General features: G+C 47.8%; 1 protein-coding gene across 1 annotated transcript in view; it reads right to left on the bottom strand.

Annotated features, from left to right (window-relative positions):
• Positions 1-365: 365 nt before the first annotated feature.
• CHKA (choline kinase alpha) overlaps positions 366-21115 on the bottom strand; it is a 35367-nt gene continuing 14617 nt past the window's right edge. Inside the window, exons 3-12 of the mRNA XM_074230910.1 lie at positions 14457-14510; positions 13584-13697; positions 12073-12206; positions 11548-11652; positions 10401-10459; positions 9698-9785; positions 7665-7773; positions 3500-3606; positions 1765-1846; positions 366-1532 (exon numbers count right to left, since the gene is read on the bottom strand). Coding sequence (XP_074087011.1) covers positions 1473-1532; positions 1765-1846; positions 3500-3606; positions 7665-7773; positions 9698-9785; positions 10401-10459; positions 11548-11652; positions 12073-12206; positions 13584-13697; positions 14457-14510 — 912 coding nt within the window. The 3' untranslated portion in view covers positions 366-1472. The remainder of the gene's footprint in view (positions 1533-1764; positions 1847-3499; positions 3607-7664; positions 7774-9697; positions 9786-10400; positions 10460-11547; positions 11653-12072; positions 12207-13583; positions 13698-14456; positions 14511-21115) is intronic.

Below are 21115 nucleotides of genomic sequence, written 5' to 3'. Positions count from 1 at the left end.
GGCACTTGGGGGATATCCATCTACTCATGCCCCCAATGGGCCCCTATTTTTCTTCCCTCAACTCTTCCCCCATTCCGCTGTGTCCTAGACCTCCACCCAGAATTCTGGCCAAGGGCAAACTCTGGAGGGGCTGTGAAGGTTGGAGACCGCAGCCCAGAAGGGAGGCTCCAGACGGGGCAGGCGCCCCAGTGCTGGCTTCAGCAGGTGGTGATGTCGCTTTTGTCCGTCTTGTTTTCCACATCCTATTTTCCCAATCTTCTCCTCCCCTTCCTTGAGAGTACTCTCATAAAACACAAACCAAAATCCCATTAACACCACTATGAAAACGCTGCCAACACCCAAGAACAGTGTTGCCAAGCTCGGACTGATTTTAAAACTTTATTTTTAGTATAGTACAATCTGTGTGGTGGCAGAAATGTTTGCACAAACAACTCAAATAAAAGTTCAGAGTAAAAAAGCTCCAGGTTTACCTTAGAGAGTCATGTAATACCTATGGACATATCACAGCGATACTTCCCTCCCCCTCCCGTCACAGCACAGTCCACTGGTCACCCCAATCGTGGTACTGGAGGGGTGCCATAAGGCAGAAGTTGGGGCTGTGCAAGGGTTCCCTTCCCGCCCCACAATTGGTGGGAGGAGGAGGAAGACCAACTGTTCTTACTCCCTTATTCAGTTATTCCCTTCCCCACCACACAGGAGGGGCGAGGCTAGGGGGAAGCTGAGGGCCATGGCATTGCAGGAGAGTGCTGCCACAGCCCATCAGCCGGAGGAAGCTCGTGGCAGCTTGTCAGTCCCTCCCCACTGCCCCCAGCCTTCCGGCCCCACCATAGGCTCCCTGGCAGTCCAGCAATTGGGGACCTTTTCCAGTTACAGTCAGATACGTCTGGATGATGAAGCACGGACGCCAGTCACAAGGTAGCTACAGGTGAGCTCTGTGCTGACGTGCTTTCCCGAGCATCAGCGATTTGGACCCAAGGGTTGGGAATGGTAGTGTCCTAGTGGTGCCCCCGTGACACTGAGGGCAGCTCCTGTTTCCTTCTGCAAGCTAGTAGTGTCTACGATGTATGGCCATGGCCAAAACCTTTACCAGCACATTTAAAAAATACATAACCATGAAACAATAAGAACCAGCCCCCCCCCACCCCGGAATGCTGCTGGCTCTTGGGGGTGGGGTAAGCTCCCCACCTGCCAGGAGGAGGAGGAAAGGATGAGGAGACACTCAGATGACGCAATCTTGTTTGCTTCCCGATCTCATGTCAAAGACTCTCCATGAAATCGTCAACGAGACAGGAAGCAAACGTCACTCAACTTTAATACAGTCTCTGGAGTCACAGCCCCAGGTGTTCCCAGTAGAGGCGGGCTCCACCTCCTGGGCTGCAGGAACAGGAGTCAAGCACAGAGGAGAAATCCCGCCCAGCGGCTCTCTTCACACACACGGCGTAGGAACCCCTGCTTCAAGCGGGCCCCCAGCTTCACACGCCGAGTTTCCTCTTCTGGTCGAAATAGGCCTCAAACCTGGCTAGCGCGTAGTCCTATGGGACAGAGAAGCAGGGGCCTCAGGGGACGAGCAGAGCTCTGACCCGGGGTGGAGGTAATGGGGAGAGGCCATAGGCAAAGTGACCAGCACAGCAATGACCGCTGTCAATAATGAGGGCTTCCCAGGAGGGGGAACGCCACCAGTCACTGCCTTTCAAATCCCAACCTTTCCCTCCATCACTTCTTTGGGTGGCCAGGGGCAGGTGAGATTAGAGGAGAAGAACCTACCATGTACCCAAACTCAATAGATGAAATTTTGGCTTGTATGATTGACCAAAGTCCCCAGAAGAAATGGGATGCCAGGGCAAACCTAAGATGGCAAAGCAGAAGAAAATGTTGAGAAATACCTTCTTGCGCAATCAATGTCAGTCAGCACCCACCATAAGCCCTGCTGAGGGTCTCCCATTCAGAGCCCCTGGTGGCAGATCCCCACCAGAATTCTGTCCCTGTGTTCAGAACCCTGAGGGCCATGTCGAATTCAGATGGACAGCCAGTGCCAGGGCTGAGGGAAGGGTGGGCAGGGCAGGCTGGGTGACAAAAGGATGCCCAGAAAAGAAAACAAAGCCAGCTGTCTCTCCTTAATCTCACTAAGGCAATGCCCAGGGAGGTTTACTTTCCCTCAGTCTGGGGAAGAGAAGACTGCGCTGAGGGCTGGGGGAGCCGCTGTTGCTGTCCCCCATCTCCATATCTCACCCTCTGAGGAACAGGTCAGGAGGGCAGGGGACTGACTCGCCTCCCTTCTCACACCCACCCCCAGGCATCTGCTTTTTATTTGTTTTTGTTCAAGGGAATAGTTGAATTTTTTTTTTTTGGAATAGTTGAATTTTAAAATAAATGTCTATTGTGATGAAACTTCACCACTGGATAAAACTAAAGATGAACTTGCCACACACCCTATGGAAGGCCTAAGAGGGCAATGGAGGTGCCCTCCCTCTCGGGATGGAACAAAAGAGGAGACGGGGTTCTCCACTGCTGTCCTCCATACACACAGACTTCCTAATTGGGCTTCAGGCTGGTTCAGCACCACACTCGACTGCCAAAACCACCAACCAGATCCACAGTGGAGAATTACAAAGCAGGTTGGGAAGGGTTCAGAGACGAGAGCCAACTCTGCCCACTTGTCCCAAGTTTTGGGGGAGGGGCAAGTTTCCACTTATTTTCTATCATTATTCAATTACTTTTGTTGATGGTTATGTTTATAATAAAAACCACTTGGTCAGAACATTTTTTCCAACCCATTTCTTCCAAGAATTCCTCAGGCCACGACTGAGCTTCCCTCCCACCTCACTGGGCCTTCTCTCCAATTTCTGCTCCCATTCCAACTGAGGAAATCAATGGTACTTCAAAATTTGGGAAGAGAGGCCCAGATAAGGCAACACTGGAAGTAGGTCACTGAACTCAACGGGGTTGAGCCAGGGTCGAGCCAGGGTCACACATACACACACAGCCCACTGACCCTCTCAGTTGACCGAATTTGCAAGACAAATGGGGTTAAGTGAGTTGCCCAAGGCCACACAGTTAGGTAATTATTAAGTGTCTGAGGCAGGATTTGAATTCAGGTCCTCCTGACTCCAGGGCCGGTGCTCTATCCACTGCACCACCTAGTTGCCCACCTAGCCGCCCAACCGGGGCCACTTTTGACTGAGCTGTCTTTCCCAGCAGAGGAGCTACCTAAACAATGTCCCTGAAGGTCCCACTTCAGCAAACATTCTGGAACAAGCTCCTGGGCAAGCAGGCCAGCAAAATTTAAGGTTGTTTAGAAAGTCCATCTTAGCTGACAGCAACCACCCAGTGAATTCAAGTCTGCCAGGGGCTGACAGAGGAGAAGGAAACAGGACCTTGCCTCGGCAGCAGGGTCACCTGTACATACCCAATGAGACCCCGGGAACACCCCCACCTCAGTGGGGGGAGCTGGACGACAATGAAGACAAGTTATCACCATGTAATGATAAAGAAAAATCACCTGTTGATCTCTACCAACATTTCTTCCTTCATTTTGGATTTCTCTTCACTGCTGAGGTTTTCAAATCCATTTTGGAAGGCAGCCAAGTAGTTAGAAATAAAATGAAGCTAAAAAAAAGAGAGATTAGTCACCAACAGAAGTGAATTAGTGCATGGGACTCTCTAGAGACAGAGACAGAAGCACTGCGTCACAGCTCCAGTGTTTTCATGTCCGCTTTCATTTAACACAGCAGCACATGACAAGGTCACTGGAACTTTCAATCACTCTCAGGTGAGACTGAACTGAGACATCTGAATGAGAAGACTGGTGGCACACTCCCAACAACATAAGAAGAAAAAGAACTCAAATGTCCTTCAGGAAAGCCTACTCTGTAAGTGTTCCAAATGACAATTCTGAAATATCACTCACCCAGAGCAAACTGCTTAATATGACAGATAAGGAAAATACTAGAGGCTAGGATGTAGGAAAACTGGGACACTGACGCACTGTTGGTGGAGTGGTGAATCGATCCAACCATTGTGGAGGGCAATCTGGAACTACAACCAAAGGGCAATCAAACTGTGATCCAGCAAGGCTACTACTAGGTCCAGAGCCCAAAGAGAGCATAAAAAAGGGAAAAATATCCTCATGTACATATTCAGAGAAGCTCTTTTTGTGGTGACAGACTGGAAACTGAGGTGATGCCCATCAATTGAAGAATGGCTGAACAAATTGTGGTATATGATTAGAATGGACTGTAAGAAATGACAAGCTGGCAGATTTCAGAAAAACCCAGAAAGACTCATATGAACTGATGCAAAGCGAGGAGAGCAGACAATGGACTGTCATCTACACTGTGTGATCATCAACTAGGAATGACAGGCCAGACAGTGACCAAACACAAGTACCAAGAACTCAGAAGGAAAAGGAGACCCGTATCCAGGAAGAACCAACCAACTCAATGCAGATCAAAGCATATATTTTTTCATTTACTTTTGTTTTTTTAGATTTTTCAAGGCAAATGAGGTTAAGTGGCTTGCCCAAGGTCACACAGCTAGATAAGTATTAAGTGTCTGAGGCCTGGATTTGAACTCAGGTACTCCTGACTCCAAGGCCAGGGATCTATCCACTGTGCCACCTAGCCGCCCATACTTTATTCTTTCCTGTGATTATTTTTTTCCTTTTAATTTGTTCTTTGTCCACACCTGAGACCATAATGTTAGCACATGTATAAACCATGTCAAACTTTCTACCATTTTCAGAAGAGAGGGAGAAAAATTTAGAACTCAAAATCTTGTAAAAATGAATGCTAAAATTTTCACAATGTGTACAAGTGGAAGAAAAAATACTATATAAAAAATAAAAATGAAAACCCTCTAATAATTATAGTCTATACATATCTTTCCTTTAAGAATGTAAGCTTCTGGGGGCGGCTAGGTGGCGCAGTGGATAGAGCACCGGCCCTGGAGTCAGGAGGACCTGAATTCAAATCCAGCCTCAGATACTTAATAATGATCTAGCTCTGTGGCCTTGGGCAAGTCACTTAACCCCACTGCCTTGCAAAAAAAAAAAGAATGTAAGCTTCTTGAGGGTAAAGACTGGTTTTGCCTTTTTGTGTCCTGGTCAAGCAGAATGTGGTTACAAAGAAAACAATGAACAAATGAATCAATTCAAAGTACCAGGAACAACAGACAGAACAGGGAAACTGGACTGGCTTTTCTGAGGAATTTCCTCAAAATGAATGACACACTCAGAGAAATCAAGACTTGAAATGCAAACAAATTCGCACATGAAAATGAAGACAATGTAAAACAAAGAAAATGACAGAAAGGGAGAATACAATAAAAGATCCATCACTGGCAAACTACAAGTGAGGGCCTAGCCCTGTCTAGAAGAGAAAAGTGGCCAGAAACCCAGAGAGCTCCACGGCCAAGTGAGAAGAGGTCGAATGAAGCAGTCTCAGGATGGCCAACAGCTAGAGAACCCCACCACTGCAGGAAGCAAAGATTACCTGTCTCAGAATTAACGAGAAGTTGGTCGACAACCATGGCTTCCTGTTAGGTCTTAGTTACAACTATTGGATCACATATCAGGTCATTCATCCTAAGCTCCGGGGGACCTGGTGGACCAAGCTCCACAATTTTTTTCAGGCTTATTTAGTTTCCTATTTTTTAATATTGTTGCTAAATCCAAGCACTTGCTTCTTGGAAGGAAAGCTGTGGCAAAGTTGGACAGGACACTGCAAAGCAGAGACATCATCTTGCTGGCAAAGGTTCCCATACTTAACGCTATGGTTTTTCCAGTAGCAAAGTACAGATGGCAAAGTTGGACTGTAAGGAAAGCTGAGTGCTGCAGAATCGACGCCTTCAAATTGGGAGATTCCCATGGAGAGGAGGATGATCGAATAGGTCAAATACTTAATTCAGGCTATTCAATAGAAGATCAAATCCTTGGCAATGACTAGACAGGACTTATTGGAAAAGATCTGGATGTTGGGAAAGATGGAAGGTGAAGGTAAAAAGGAGAAGGCATAGTAGTGTCAGACAGGGCCTGGTGTCACCAAGAGTTGGACATGACTGGACAACAACAAAAAGCTATTGAAAGTAAACTGGCCATGAAGTCTCTGTGAAAGGAGAAATCATATCTTCCAGTGTCCCGGGCTACAGCCAGACTTCAAAGAAGCTGGTCAGTAGGTCTCAGCTGGGCAGCGCCACCCTCCCCGCCCCCTCCCCAGGCTCCAAAGCTGTCTCCATCAAGTTCTTCCCATTTGAAAATGTAAAGCTGAACTAGTCTGTACCCAGTGGGCACTAGCCCCGCCCCCCCTGACTCCAGATGCCCCAGGCATGAGCCTGGCTTCACCATGACCAAGCCCTGACCCACTCCCTTTTCTCCCGGAAGCTTTTATGCTCACAGTCGCCATTCCCACTCAGATGTATATTGTTCAAACAGTCAACAGGAGGAGGATCATGGAGGAATTCAACACCTCAGGGAAGAGAAGCTGGTGAGGCAGCCCACTAGAGGGCAGTCTGGAGCTGAACCCTGGCACTGAACCCTCCATTTCCCGCTTCAATACCCCTCCCTCCTTCATACCAACCGGCTTCAGAAACAGCTCCGGTGATCTTGGTCTAGTCTATATCCTCTGCCTGAAAGACGACTCTTCTAGAGTGGGGATGGAGGCGTCTAAAGTGGGTCCTCTGCCCCACAGTCACTCAGCAGGGGAATGCCCATAGGACAAGTGCTGATCTGGGGGGGAATGAATGATCCCCAGGATCATTCTCCCTCATGTGGAGCTCTGAGCATGAGCCTATGCTAAGGCTCTTCTCCCTATTCTTTTCTTCCCACCCACCAACACTATAAAGGACCCATTAGCAGTGATTAAAGGGCCTGCTCTGCACCAGCCTCCATGCTGAGCCCTGGAGATAAGCAGGTCTGACCCACTGCCTAGCACCTACACAAATAAACCCAAACAAATATTCTCCAGAGTGACAATCACAATTTAGGTGTGCCTGCCCTCCTCAGGTCACCAGAGGATCCATTCAGTGTGCTGGGGGACCTCTCTCATTTTCTCCTAGCAATGCTAGGTGGCTGTCTGTCTGTCTGTTGTCCCTCACCCTCACTAGAGCCTGGGTTTGGGGGGGAGCAAAGATAGGTGTGGACACCAGTCGAAGATGCTGGGTCAGCTAATACGTTCAAAAGGCAGCTGGCATGAATCAGAGCTGGAGATACAGCCCCAGGAGTCATCTGCCCAAAAAGAATGATGGAGCCCAGGGAAATGAGTGAGGTTCCCACATGGGAGAACATCCACAGCATGAGATGTCTGTGGTGACCTAAGGTCAGCTGACAAAAGGGTGGGTAGAGAGGAGGGCAAGCAGAGCCAAAGGTAGAGGCAGCTGCTTCTGAGATGGACAGACAGATGGATACATGGATCCAGTTTTGTATCCCTGTTCAGTTCTTTCCTGCTCCAGAACCAAGAAACCAAGTTAGACCCTGGGGGTTGGGGAGAGGTCCTTCCCAGAACATAATTCCAAGTGCATAAAATCCTACTCATAGGATTACAAAGGAAGCCCACTCCCCATGCTTTTCTCTCCCAACCTCCTGTAGGGAAATGTGTCTGGCTGCTTAGAGCTTAGGGGCCCCAAAGCCCACCTGGTTGGACAGTGGACAACCAACACCGACGGAGACGTACCTGTTGTGTCTTGGAGGGGTACTTCAGGATGTTGGCCTTGAAAAAGGGGTACTTTTCATAAGTATAGTCATACATCCACTCACAGAAGTGATTTCCAATGTCGAAGCCTCTGCAATCAGAAAACAAGTTGCCACGTTCAGGAGATGTCAAATAACCCAGTCCCCTTGTTTGTCCACCAAAAGTTCATTTGGGTTACAAGACCCTAGACTTAGAATGCCAACTCTGTCACTTGCTAGTCAAGGAAGCTAAGGCCCCAAAATGAGAAGGTCACCCTAGGAGCAAATATCAGAGGTGAGATGGGACACCAATCCTATGACTCCCCAAGAATCCTCAAACCTTTTATCAAACATTGCTTTTAGGTTTGGTGGAACAATGGAAATTTAAGAGTCATGAAGATCCAAGCTAAGATCTGGCTTGATACTTCCTAGCTGGGGAACCCTGCTTGCCTCAGTTTCTTCATCTGTAAAATGAGCTGGAGGAGGTAACAAAAGCACTCCAGTGTCTTTGTCAAGAAAACCTCCAATAGGGTTGCAAAGAGTTGGGTGCCCTTGGGTATCCTTAAGACCAGGGCACTCATGGTGGTCATTCTGTAGCTGAGTATTAAGCACCTGCTGCTGAAAAACGATTCAACAATCAATAAGCAGGGGTGGTAAATTATGGACTCAACTGTATTGGCCCCATTTGGCTGTAGACAGATTTACATAATTACACAACACAGACCAGAGCCATCATTTCTTAACAGGGCCAAAATATTCCATTTTATTTATCTACTCCCATTTCCTCCCAGGTCTTTCCTGCCTATTAACAACATCCTTAGAGATAGCAATGTATCAACTTGCTTTCTATTAAGACAGAAATGGGTGCAGCAAACATGGTTAAGCTGGGCTTTTCACAGCTGCTCTAGTATTCAACATTATCCTTTTTGAATGATGATTTTTACCAAATGGATGGACAGATGACCAAGAATTCTTTTCTTTCACAAAGTAACAAGTAACATTTTTTTCAAATAGTTATTGACAGTTTATATTCCTTTTTCTTTTTTTCCTTTTTTTTAAGGTTTTTGCAAGGCAAATGGGGTTAAGTGACTTGCCCAAGGTCACACAGGTAATTATTAAGTGTCTGAGGCTGGATTTGAACTCAGGTCCTCCTGACTCCAGGGCCGGTGCTCTATCCACTGCACCACCTAGCCGCCCCCCAGTTTATATTTCTTATAAATTCCCCTTCATTATCATTATTGCCCTTCTTATTTTGGGTCCACTGTTTCTGTCATACATTTTTTTCTTTTTACATAACTAAACATAACTTTATATCACTCCTTTTCCTTCAAGTTCAGATTGTTAAAAAAAAAAATCTACCTAACTTTGGTGAAGGAGATAGCCTTTTCTATTCTCTCATTTTAAAAAAAGATGTTCCTCCTTTTTAATATTTCTATCTGCGACTCACCTGGAATCTATTATAGTGTATAGTAACAGATGATGACATGGCCTAATTCTTATCCCCCCCCCAAAGTGTCAACTCTTCTTAGTACCCTTACACTAAAAAATGAAGCTGTCCCCTTTCCCAGAAAAAAGTATTCTTCAGGCACAAATACCTCAATCTTGCTCCTCTCTTCTGCCCCATTATTTTTAAAATGACTTTTTTTTTAGTTGGTTTTTTTTTTTTGGCAAGACAAATGGTGTTAAGTGGCTTGCCCAAGGCCACACAACTGGGTAATTATTAAGTCTCTGCGGCCAAATTTGAACTCAGGTCCTCCTGACTCCAGAGCCGGTGCTCTATTCACTGCACCACCTAGCTGCCCTAAAATGACTTCTAATGTCACAAAAATGAAGGATGGTCAAAGCTAACAGCTTTCCTCTCTCTTCCTTGTCAGATTCCCCCAGGTGGTATGACTTCACAACTCCTGTGCTTGAAGTACCCACCCCTCAAAAAGCAGCTCTGGCTTTCTGATTTACCCAGAAAGCAGCTGGTAGCCAAGAGGAATTTCAAAATAATCAAACAGTAGGCAGAGCCCCGGGGAGCTCTAGACATCTTACCTGTAATTGTAACTGCTGTATTCAAAGTCAATGAGCATCAGCTTCTGCTTTTCCCAGTTCTCTCTGCCTTCAAGCATGAGGATGTTACCTACAAGAGTGTTGACCCCACATTTTTAATGAGGAATGGGTCCCCTAGGTCAGAGTGCCATCCCAAGACTCCCCCTTGGGAAGACAAAGAGGCAGTTTCTGGAGCTCATGGAATATTCTAGAACACTCTTTTGTAGTTCCCTATCCCCGGGATTCTCTATCCTAACCTTGCAACATCTTGATAGCAGCCCCTAGATGTCATCCCTCTAGAGTCCCTCTGGTGCCCTTGGAACCCAAGGCTGTTGGGTATCTTTAAGACCAGGGCACTCATAGTGACCATTCTGTAGCTGGGTATTACACACCCACTACTAAGCAGTCTACAAATACTGCCTTGTTGGATCTTCACCACACCCCAATAATACCCCTGAGACCAACAGGTGAAATGACTAGTCCAAGGTCCCACCGTTGGTGAGTGCTGAGGAAGATTTGAATCAGGTGTTCCTGACCCAGGCCCACCTGCCTTTGCTGTCTATTTGGGTGTGATTTTGAGTTCCTTACAATAAAATGCATCAGTAAGGAGTAGGCAGACTCTGCATCATTTGTGGAGAAGCAGGTGCAGGAGATGGGGGGAAGAGGGGAGGGGCAGGCAAGGTGGGGGTTGCAACCAATCTCCTACCTTCTTGGCAGTCATTATGGCAAAACACCACTGGAGATGAAGTGGATTCCAGCAATGACCTAGAAAAGAATGGATTTTTCAGTATCAAATATACACACCAACTTAATGGGCATCGAACACATGCTTCCTTTTTCAGAAGCTAAAGGCAAGGAGACCAGAAATAAGCTTTTGTCTTGTGCCAGCATTGCCAGGCCTGCGGAGGCCAAGCATCTCCAGGGCACCCACCGGCAGCTTTCCCGCTTCCCTTGCCCACCAACTCTCTTCCACCATGAGGTCATGTCCTCTCGAAATAAGCTTTTGTCTTGTGCCAGCATTGCCAGGCCTGCGGAGGCCAAGCATCTCCAGGGCACCCACCGGCAGCTTTCCCGCTTCCCTTGCCCACCAACTCTCTTCCACCATGAGGTCGTGTCCTCTCGAAATGTCCTTTAGAAAGGATCCCAGCTGTTTGGAAGGTGCTCTCCAGGGGAAAGTGTTCCATCTGTGAATTCTGTGACTGTCCACAACCTGATTAATGCACGTTTCATCCTAAGATGCAGAGAATCCATGCAGGTTCCAATTTGTGGACTGAACGGAATAAATGATCCCCTTCTTGTCTCTGACACACAGCCATGGTTCCAGGCCAACAGCATGCTCTGCCCTCCTGCCAGCTTCTCCTTTCCTGGTCTTCCCATTATGCAATGCAGCCCACCTCCTCTTCTAGGTCCAGCTCACTGCCCACTGGTGCTGCCTGACCAATGGGCAAGAGTGTTCAACCAGGTAGGTGATGAAACCTGGTCAAAAGATCCTGTTCCTCCCCTTGGGCTTTGCTGTGTGGATGGTAAGGCCAAACCCCTTCTTTCGGGAGACCCGGCAGGGTCTTGGGGCCAGAGAGCCAGCCGTCCCATCTCTGCCTGGCACTCTGCACCAGGTTCTCCTCCATTCCAGGGCTGAGGCTACATCTTCTGGGCCTCATCAGATACTTGGATTGGAGGCTCTAAGGCAGCCCGGTGCACTCCTGACAGAGTCCAAGGCCTTAGCCAAGCAAACAATGGGATCTTATAAGTCGCTATTTTTCTAGTCAATTATAGGATAGCTATGGTGACAAGGAGAAAATTAATCTTTTAGATAGACTAATGTCATAGGATCAAAAAATAAAAGAAAAACTCACCTTAGATTTTCCATTTCCAAAGGCAGATTATAACTGAGGAGTTTGTTTAGTTTTTTAACTCTGGATTCTCTGGTAAATTTAATTCTCAGAACTTGATTTAAATATCTTTGTGAAAAAAAGAAAAAGGAAGCTTAGACAATTGATTGTACCTCTTTGTGTTGTTCTAAATTCAGTCTGACGAACCTCATTAAGCTCCTAAATGCAACCCTACATTCTTAGGCGAGAACCCTCCACCGTCTAATCCAAGCCAGGGAAGTATGGGGAGTCTGGGGGGGGGGGGGGCCGACCCTGTTAGCCAGAAAGCCGTTTAATGGCCTTTTTAGAATTTAGAAGGAGAAGGGGCTGAGCCCTTCACTGAACAGAGGAGCAGAGAGAAACCCTGAGAGGGCAGGGCCAGGTCTGCTGCATCTCCCATCTGAGGACGCATGACTTATCAAACTACAAGACGACAATGGTTGATCACTCTGAAGAAGAGGCATCACTCATGGACGACGCAACCCCGGCCTGGCCGGTCTGACCACTTACTTCTCCATAGTTCCAAAGAGCCATTTGGGTTCTTTGTTGAACGGCATCTTCATACCATGAAAGGTGGCCATTTTCTCAGCTACTTCTGCAGAGATATCTGGCAAACTTAACTCCTCAGTGTCTAAGCGGCGGCTCTAGAAAGAGGAAAATAAAAAACCATGGTCCCATCTCCCTCCTGCCCTTGCTGGGGATGGGCTAGCTCTTCTGCCCCCCGCCCCCGGGCAGGACCCTTCATCCCCTCAGCTTCTTTGCCAGGCTCCACTCACCCTCTGGGGCCCCCCAGAGCAGCTTGGATCCCCTGGGTATCTCTCCTCTTCTGATCCTCAAGTAGCCTCTGGGGCTCTGGGTTCAAAGATGGTATGGTCTGACTGACCATGATCCTCCAGGGCTCGTTTGGCCTGGAGCCATCACTTTTATTAACGCAGCCTAAGATTCCAAGTCCATGTTCTGGCCACCAATACCCACCCTAGGCTTCCATCATCACCAAAGGAAGCTGCTCATCTGGCTGCCGGCTCTCCTCTCAAGGAGGAAGGAATGAAATAAAAGGGCTCGGCTGTGGGCCAGATCTTCCTGCACAGGATCCTCACAACCACCCTGGGAGGCAAGTGCTCTCATGATCCATTTTACAGGAGGAGCCTGAGACATCCCTTGAATCTAAGCCTAACTTGCAGACAGGCCTCTGACCTCCCAAGCACATTTGTGGAGACTTTCTGGGAAGGCATGACAATATTCACATGACCTTTGAAAAGGCAGAAGCCAAATTATGTTTTAGTTAAAAATCAGTTCTCTTGATTCGTCACCCACTCAGAATCACTGGCTCATTCCATCATTTCCAAATGGCACATGTGGGCCTGGCCACACTTGGCCAGAACCAAGAGAAGAGCAGAGTTTGATCTGTCTCCCACCCAACCCTAATTGTCCTGACTACAAATGGCAGAAGGATTGACCTTGCTCTTCAGGACTGGATGCTGACCAACCAGGAAGAAGCAGGGAGGATGGGAAACCTGGGAGACAATGGGAGGGACCCTTTCTTCCCAAGCTACTCAGAAAGAGAAAAAGGCGGGGGCTCAGAGTCAGTCCCCCAGAAGATGTCTTTGACAACAAAGGTCTCAAAAAAGAGACAAGCAGCATCTCAAGGGGAGGTTAGCTGAGATGGGAGGTCCCCAAGAGTCAACGAGAGAGGGAAGATTTGGCCCAGCTCAAGGTCTGGACAAGTCTCTATGGGTCGTGCAGGACAGCTGGGGCTCAGAGGAATATTTGCAAAAGAAGACGCTCATTAACTGCTTCTCTGGCTAAAGTCGATCTTACATTTGGAACTTTTTTAAACGACAAATGAAGACAGGGAATCCTCACTGGATCTAGGGAACCAGGTGTGCCTGTCTAAGTCCTTCTGAATAGTGCCCAGCACAGCAGCGCTTTTCTGAATCTAGCAAAGTATCAGAGACCTCACCCTCTGGAGACACAGCTCCTCCTGCAAAAGCAGACCAGAAAAAGGAAGGAGGGAGGCTTACGGAGATGAACTGCTCCAAGCGGCCTTGTGGAAAGATTCCATACAACTTGGGGCCAAGGGACCTCTCGGCAAGAATGGCGAACATTACACTTTCCAGCACCATGGCCTCGGCACCCTGTAGAGACATCCCCAGAGGAGAGAAAGATCACCACTCCCTGTGAGCTCGCGCATCTGGCCGGCTCTGGGGGAGGGGGTCAGGGTAGATCAAGGCCTTCTGGCCTGGGCTGCTCTGAGTCCCAAGGCCCATCTCCTCTGAACATCTACTTTCCCTCCCCCCCAAAACATGTTTTTCTTTCAAATGGGAATTCTCAAGCCAGAAGGTCCTCAAAGGGAAAGAGCAAGGGGCATCAGACTTGGGATGGTGGGAGACCCACAGACTCTAGGCTCTCTAACAGCCTGGTGATACTGGAAGCTGTCTTACTGCCGATGCAAACTCTGGCTTTCCCCCCCAAGCCGACTGCCCCCCTGGAGACCCTCCAGTTTGTCAACTGTCTTGCCCAGAGCTGAACCTACCCCTCCAGATGAGGGCAGACAAAGGCAGTACTCAGGGGGACTCCTTAGTCTTGGAGGCTGTTCCCCTCTTGCTTCCCCATGCCCATAATCCCCTGGCTCTCCTGACTGCTGACTCAGAAAGTCATGCAAAATACTTTTCATCCTCATTCCTACCCCACATTTTGTACTGGATGAGGCTGATTTTTTCTGGTACCCAATTCAAGGTTTTCCACCATTGAATTTCCTGTCAATAGGTTCTTAGTCTCAGAGCTGCAGACTTGTTCCACCCTTCAGCCAAGTGGCATGACTGTCGTTGGGCAGTTGTTGGTCCCAACCCACCACAGAAAGCCTTGGGGCTCGTCCCCCAGCATCTCTTACTCACTTGGCATGCATTCTCATCCTGTGCTTGTCCGGCTCCTTCTTTATTACAGGACCTCTATGAATGAGAAAAAGCAAACACTTTCAGTGAGGCGGTGAAAGCGAATGGAGACGCTAACTTGTAGCCATCAACATCTAGATAAAACCAAATCACAGAACTAGAAGAGCTAGCCTCTTTATTGGTCAGATCTGACCTGCGGCATCAAGCCTAAGCTACACCACCAGAATCCAACGTAAATAAGCACCAACACTTTACAATGGCTCCGAATATCTTTATAAGAAAAAAGATTGAGCCGTGAGTCCAAATAGCAACTTCACTTTTCAATAGCACCCTTGCACCTATGAACAATTTCATGGATAGAGGAAAGTAACTGGAATACTTCCATCTTCAATTGGAATCTCTAAGGGGTTGAGGGGCGAGGCGTCAAAAGCAATTATCAAGTCTACTCTTCCACAAAATACTGGGGGGCAGGCTTCCCTCCAAGAACAGCTAAGCTGGACATGTGCTTTGGGTCAGCCCTAGGCCTAATCACGCTGGAGTGGAAATGTACTGCCAAGGCAAGAAGCTGGCCTGGCGTTAGGCCTGACCAGGCCCAAGCGAGCTCTCCTCGTGCAGAGGCAGAAACACTTCTTGCTCAATTCTCTGGTCTCTGACTTTTCAAAGCAGTCTCCCCCAACCTCCATCACAAATGGGGTGGTGAGCTTTTGAGTGAAAGCTCCTGACAGTTGGGTCCCCTCCTAGTTAGGAGATCATTCTAGTCTAGTGACCAAAGACTTCATGGAAAGTGCCGGAGAAGCTTTTTTACATTGCACCCCCCCCCCTTTCTACCCCATCCATCCTGGGGGCTCTGTCCTTTTTAATAAGGGGATGGGGAAGGAGGAAGTCAATGAGGGTCAATGTTTCGGCAGCAGCCTTGACCTTCAGATAGAGCCTCCCCAAATACAGTTTGTTCTCTAGAACAAACATAAAGAAGCCCATAAAGGAAGCCTCTTTTTTCTAAATTTCGAAAAGGGGACTGAGTTTTCAAATGTCTCATGAGCTGTACAAAAGTCCCACGGTTTTATTAAAACACCTGCACCTAAAGTAGAAGTGGGCCTGGGAAAAAGTCAAGGTCAAAGAAGCCTCTCCAAGCTACTCTGGCGGCAGGGACACGACCCATCCTGGGATTGATTAAGGAGCATGTGGAGCCAAGGGCACCTGCTCACTTTGTCCAAGAAGTGAGGAAGTAAAAGGTAAGTTCCTGCTGCTTTCCCCTCATGAGAAAGGGTCTAAGGCTCCAACTCACTCACTCAACCCTCCCTAAGCACTGAGTTAAACCCAGCTGGACAAAGGGACAAGTGGGGCCTTTTCAGGAAATTCTTACTCCCTTTGAGCAAAGGTGCTAAAAGGTCAAATCCCGTTACAAGGAGAGTAGTTATTACACAAAGTATGAAAAAATCTCTTTCTAGATTGACCTCATCCTAAAAGAAATCCTAAAGTGAGAAACACTCTAGTTCTGTCCTTCTAGAAAGCACACTTCTTTGGTGGGAGACAGCTTGGTACAGTGGAGAGTGTTGGATTTGGGAGTCAAGAATACCTGAGTTCGAATCCCACTTCAGACACTTACTAATAAAGTGTGTTAACCTGGGCAAGTCAATTAACCTCTCCTGGAATCAATTTTCTCACCTGTAAAATGAGGATAAAAATAGCACCTACCTCACAGGGTTGTTGTGAGGGTCAAGTTAGAATGTGTGTAAAGCATTTTGCAAACCTTAAAGAGATATTATAAATGTTAGCTATTGTCTACTGTCTTTGACTCAAGACTCCAAATGCCCCCTACAGCTATCTCTTCCCTCCTACTAGATAGTATGTTGTTGGGAGGGCAAGGTCTGCATCTTCTGCAGTCACAAATCTGGTGATGGGAACCCCAGTAGGGGTGGGGAGGGAGGGAAGACACTGCCCAGGAGTCGGCTGACTGCTCTGCAACCTTTGGAGGCCAGGATCCCCAGAGCTTTCCCTAAGGCACATGGGCTAAGCCAGGTGTGCCTGCTGCTAGACGCCCCATCCCCTCCCCGCTGCCCCCACCCTCCCTCCCCTCGACCTCTGGGTGCTAAGGAGACTCCCTTGAGAAAAGCTGTCTGCCTGTCTGCCCATGCCAAGTTGTAACGGGATTTGACCTGTGGACAAATTCTAAAGAGAGCTACGGTCATTACCTCACTCTGTCATAACAAGAGCTGTATCTTCTCAGGGGTGACACAGTTAAAGGGTTACTCTGCCAATGGAAGAAGCCCCTTTGCCTTACCTAATGGTGCTCCTGAAAGAAAGTCATTCCATCCAAAGTTACACATTGCTTACTTTTCTCCAGGCCTGAAAAGGCCGCACCATCTCTCTTTTAAGGCCATCATCCCTTTGGACAGTGGGCTCCTTTACAAAGGAATCTTCCATCCTCCCTTCTCTCCCTCCTCCTCCCCCTCCGCCTGCTGGGAGATGGTCAGAAAGAGCAGCGCCACCGGGACGGCAGTGGCTCGGGTCTGTTTCCTCAGTACAGAAGACGAGGCTTCTCTAAATTGGGGGGGGGGGGGGAGAATGAGGGGAAGGGAACAAGAGCCAGACCCTGAGCTGAGGCAGGAGGAAATCTCCTTTGGTGAGGGTGAACCTTCAAACTTTAACACCACCCCCCAGGACACAAATGGACTTCCAAGATGTGTGAATGCTGGCTGTTAATAAAACGGTCTGGAATAACAGTGTCCAATTAGATCTCGGGGGCTTCTAGGCCAGGAACAAGGCAAGCTCCTCCATGAAGGAATTTACTGGAGCATCTGGGGGGAGAGTCAATAAACACTCCAGTCAAGACGGCTGGAGCCAACAGAGTGCAACAGCCAGGGCCAGGGAGGTCAAGAGCATGGGTGTACCATGGACATACAAGGGGCAACCTGGGATCAGTTGAATCTACACTAAACAAAGTCTCTCTCCTCGGCCTCAAGAACCCCGTTTACCCCAAGGGAGGCAAGCAGCAAAAGCAAGAGGCCCGTGCTTGGTGACTAAGGGAGCTGAACAGAAAAGACTCCATCCCTGGGGTTCCATGCCCTTATTCTGAAGATGGAGAGTTTCACAATTTCCAATAATTTCCATGTTAGGTTATCACTGAATCCTGTATCCTCCAAGAAACAGGGAAATCCCGTGGCCCTATAGTGCCTATTTGCTGCATGCTGGGTTCCAAACTTGGAGTTCCTGAGACCCATCTTAGAATGCCCCAGTGCATTTTAAAGGGTCAAGATTTTCTTTTAGAATTGGTACACAAAGCAGTGTACCAGAGGAAAAACCCTGGACTAGTGATTTCCAACCCTCATTTCTGATGCCCCGGAATGTCTCCAATTAAACGAATTTCAAATTTATTTTCCTTCCTCCAAAACCCAGCGACATTGAAAATATCAATGTCCTAAACTCTTTGGGAGGTGGGGGTGGGGCAGGATATCAAGTCCAGGGCTTGGATTCCCAGGGGCAGATACTTGGTCCGGACACAGAGGGACCAGGAAGCATTCCTCCAAGCATCGCTCTTTACTGAGGAAACAGAAGCCGCGCGCCTGGTGCGCCTCGGCTGAGGGCTGCCGTCAAGCTCTGCACCCCCAGCCCGGACTAGGGAGCTGGGGCTCCTCGCACAAGCATTGCAACTGTCTTGTTAAAGCATTTCTTGAAACCAAGAACGAAGAGAAAGAAATCAGAGCTGTAGAGAACGCTCCCACTTCCGAGGTCTCATATACTATACCGTGAATCGTGTCTGTCACCTGGAAACCAGAGTGCTCTAGGCACGATCGCATGGGCAAGCCTGCAGCAGAGAACACATGCACATACAGCTCAAGTGGTACATTCCCCTCCAAACCCCTTCGCGCCACCCAGCACAGCCACGTCCCCATCCGAGGTGCCCGGCCGGGCGCCGGCATCATCTTGGCATCATGCGACAAACCCCAAACAATTAGGACCCACGACACAAAGGGCCCGGACTGGAGCTGCCCCAAGGAGGCACCAACGCAGGTATGGGAGGACTCGGGGCAGGGGTTGGCCACCCTCTCGGCTTGGGGGTCATCTCGAGGATGCAGACCCTGCCTGGGCACGGGCAGGCCTAGGAACTCGACATTTAGAGTAGAGTCAGTCCCAGCCGAGCGGCACTGTGCTGGCTGGTGGGTGGATGGGTTTGGTTTGTTAAAGCAACTGAACAAAACTCAATGTAACTGAGTCAGTGATCCTATTAGCAACATAAACTTTGAATGCAAAGTTATTTCTAGATTGTGGCAATATATGGTTATCCAGTGTTCATCAACGCAAAGGAATCCAGGTTTTTGTGGACTTAAGGGAATTAACAAACCCAAATCACTTTCTGAAAAAGATGATCAAAAACAACAATCTCTTAATAGGAGTGCTCACAAAGTGGGATGAGACCAAATTAAATTTGTGAGATCCCAAACCCAGGGCTCTGGTTTCACAAAGGAGGAAAATAAATAGGAGTCACTTTGCTTCAGAGGGTAATGCTTTACACAGTTAATGGTTCATAGGCTACTACAAGCAAATATTTATATTCAATTAGAAAGAAGGGAGGAAAGGAAGGAGATTGGTTTCCTAGGAAACCAGTTGAAAAGGTAAAAAGGAAAAAAAAAATGTCATCTCCCAAGTATCTTTTTCGAATTATTAAAGCATATCTGCCTTGGGCCTTGAACCTTTTAACTTCATTATGGTTAGTACTCAAACAAGCACTAATATTAGCATTCTACTGTTAAAAAAAAAACCCAACTCAGACCCCCAATCGAGAGGCCCTTGATGTGTATGGGTACAGACATTCATGCCAGGGGGATTGCCCACAATGGCGAGGCCAAATCTTCCCATTCATGCACAGAAATCGGTTTCAACAGAGAATCAAAATTCTGCCTGAGGAAGGTACAAAGTGTTCTTCTGCGACTGAGTGTTACAGACTGACCACTTGTGTCTTCCAAAATTGGGGACGGATGGTTTGGAAACCGGCCAAATTGGCTGCTCGTCCCTCCCAATACAGAAAGGAGAGATTCAAGCTGCATTAACAGGGGGCCATCACTTTTTAGTCTTCTTTCAAGTTCGCTTGGACCAACTGGGCGGTGCCCTTCAGAAGGGCCCGTTGGACTGGCCCTCAGCATTTCTAGTAGCTAGAATACAAAAACTGCCCTGCATGTTACTTGAGGGAGTTTTATTTGTCCAGCTCCCTCTTCCCAGTTGGTCTGTTTGTTAAAATGGGGGCCTTCCTCCTACATCAACCCTAGGAAGAATTATCAGGAATAAATTTGAAATATTTGCAAGTTTTGGGATTGGATCCCAGAATGTAGTTAATAAAATTTCAAGGGATGTTGTAAATGTTTAGCTTTTTGAAACAAAATAAAATATAAAAAGCAGTGCATGAATGTCTTGATCTTGCTTAAGCTAATTTTTAAAAAAAGGAATGAGTTGGCTCCAGCCTCCTCCCCCTCCCCCCTCCATGTGCACATGCCACCTAAACGTTCACACAGATCCAGCCCCAAAGAAGTCTCCAGAACAACAGTTAGGAAAAGTTACTTAGGTTTTATCTTACGTAGAAATAGTTGCTGAAGAGACAGTTGTTTGTGGCACAGAAAGTGCACCCACCCCGCAGGGGCAATCTCACAAGTTTTACCTTGACTCTGCTACTTAACCCTTAGTGCCATTTCATTGCCACTATGGAAATAAAGGAGATTAGACATCTCAAAACACTGGGGAGACATGGTTCTTGGCCCCCCTCCCCCAACTCGCCAGCCAACCCTCAATTGTACACACCCATAACCATCCACACTGGGGAGGAGTCTGGCCCAGGTCAGAATGTTCACCGACATATGGAGGGACTGGCCCCTGCCTTGTCCTAAGGGAAGGCTGTTCCTGACCACCTGGTAGAGGTGAGGACACTCCCTTTGAGGGCTCTGGGTGTACCCAGTGAGACCTGTGGCAGCTGACAGGAGCTGAACTGGCATAGAATCTGTTCTTTTCTGAAAAGTCATACCAGGAAGGGAATGATTTGTAGAGCACACTCCCCCCAGAATTGGTCATTTGGATGTAGTAGGGCAGGACTGTGAGGGATGGGAGGTGAGCTCTTCAGGAATGTGGCATCTGTAGCCTCCCCTACACTCAATTCACATCTTGGGCCTAGCTGCCCTTCATTTTGTATGGGGTTTGCCTACAGTGTTTAAAAAAAGGCAACCTGGGGGTCTTCTCAAAAGCATATATCACTCTCCTACATCATGAGAAGATAACTTAAATTTCAGGTTTCAGGTGCTACAAAACAGATTAGTGTCTCAGAAATCCAAATTTTATAGGTTCAGAATGCTACCAAGCAAATCTGTTTTAAGAAGCTACTATCTATATTCCTAAACAAAATAGAAGACTGCTGGCAGTGGGGTGCCCCCAAGGAGAAAGGGGCCCCAGTGTTCTCCATTATCCCGGGCAATGGCCAAGGGTTCCCTCTTCCTTGATACACGTGGTCCTAGGCAAACTGGTCTACTTCACATGGGTTTACGTCTGGGAATAGAAACTCAAAATCCCCTATTTGCGAATTAGGAGAATTTGCGGAGCTAAAGCGTATGTAGATATCTACTGGACAGAATCAATAGAAGCCCTTTTTCCTTAAGGGATCTCAAAAGCTATTTCCCATTTTC

This window comes from Macrotis lagotis, chromosome 3 (genome assembly GCF_037893015.1).
Source record: "Macrotis lagotis isolate mMagLag1 chromosome 3, bilby.v1.9.chrom.fasta, whole genome shotgun sequence".
Classification (NCBI taxonomy): domain Eukaryota; kingdom Metazoa; phylum Chordata; class Mammalia; order Peramelemorphia; family Peramelidae; genus Macrotis; species Macrotis lagotis.
This window is presented reverse-complemented; position numbering and strand designations above follow the sequence as displayed.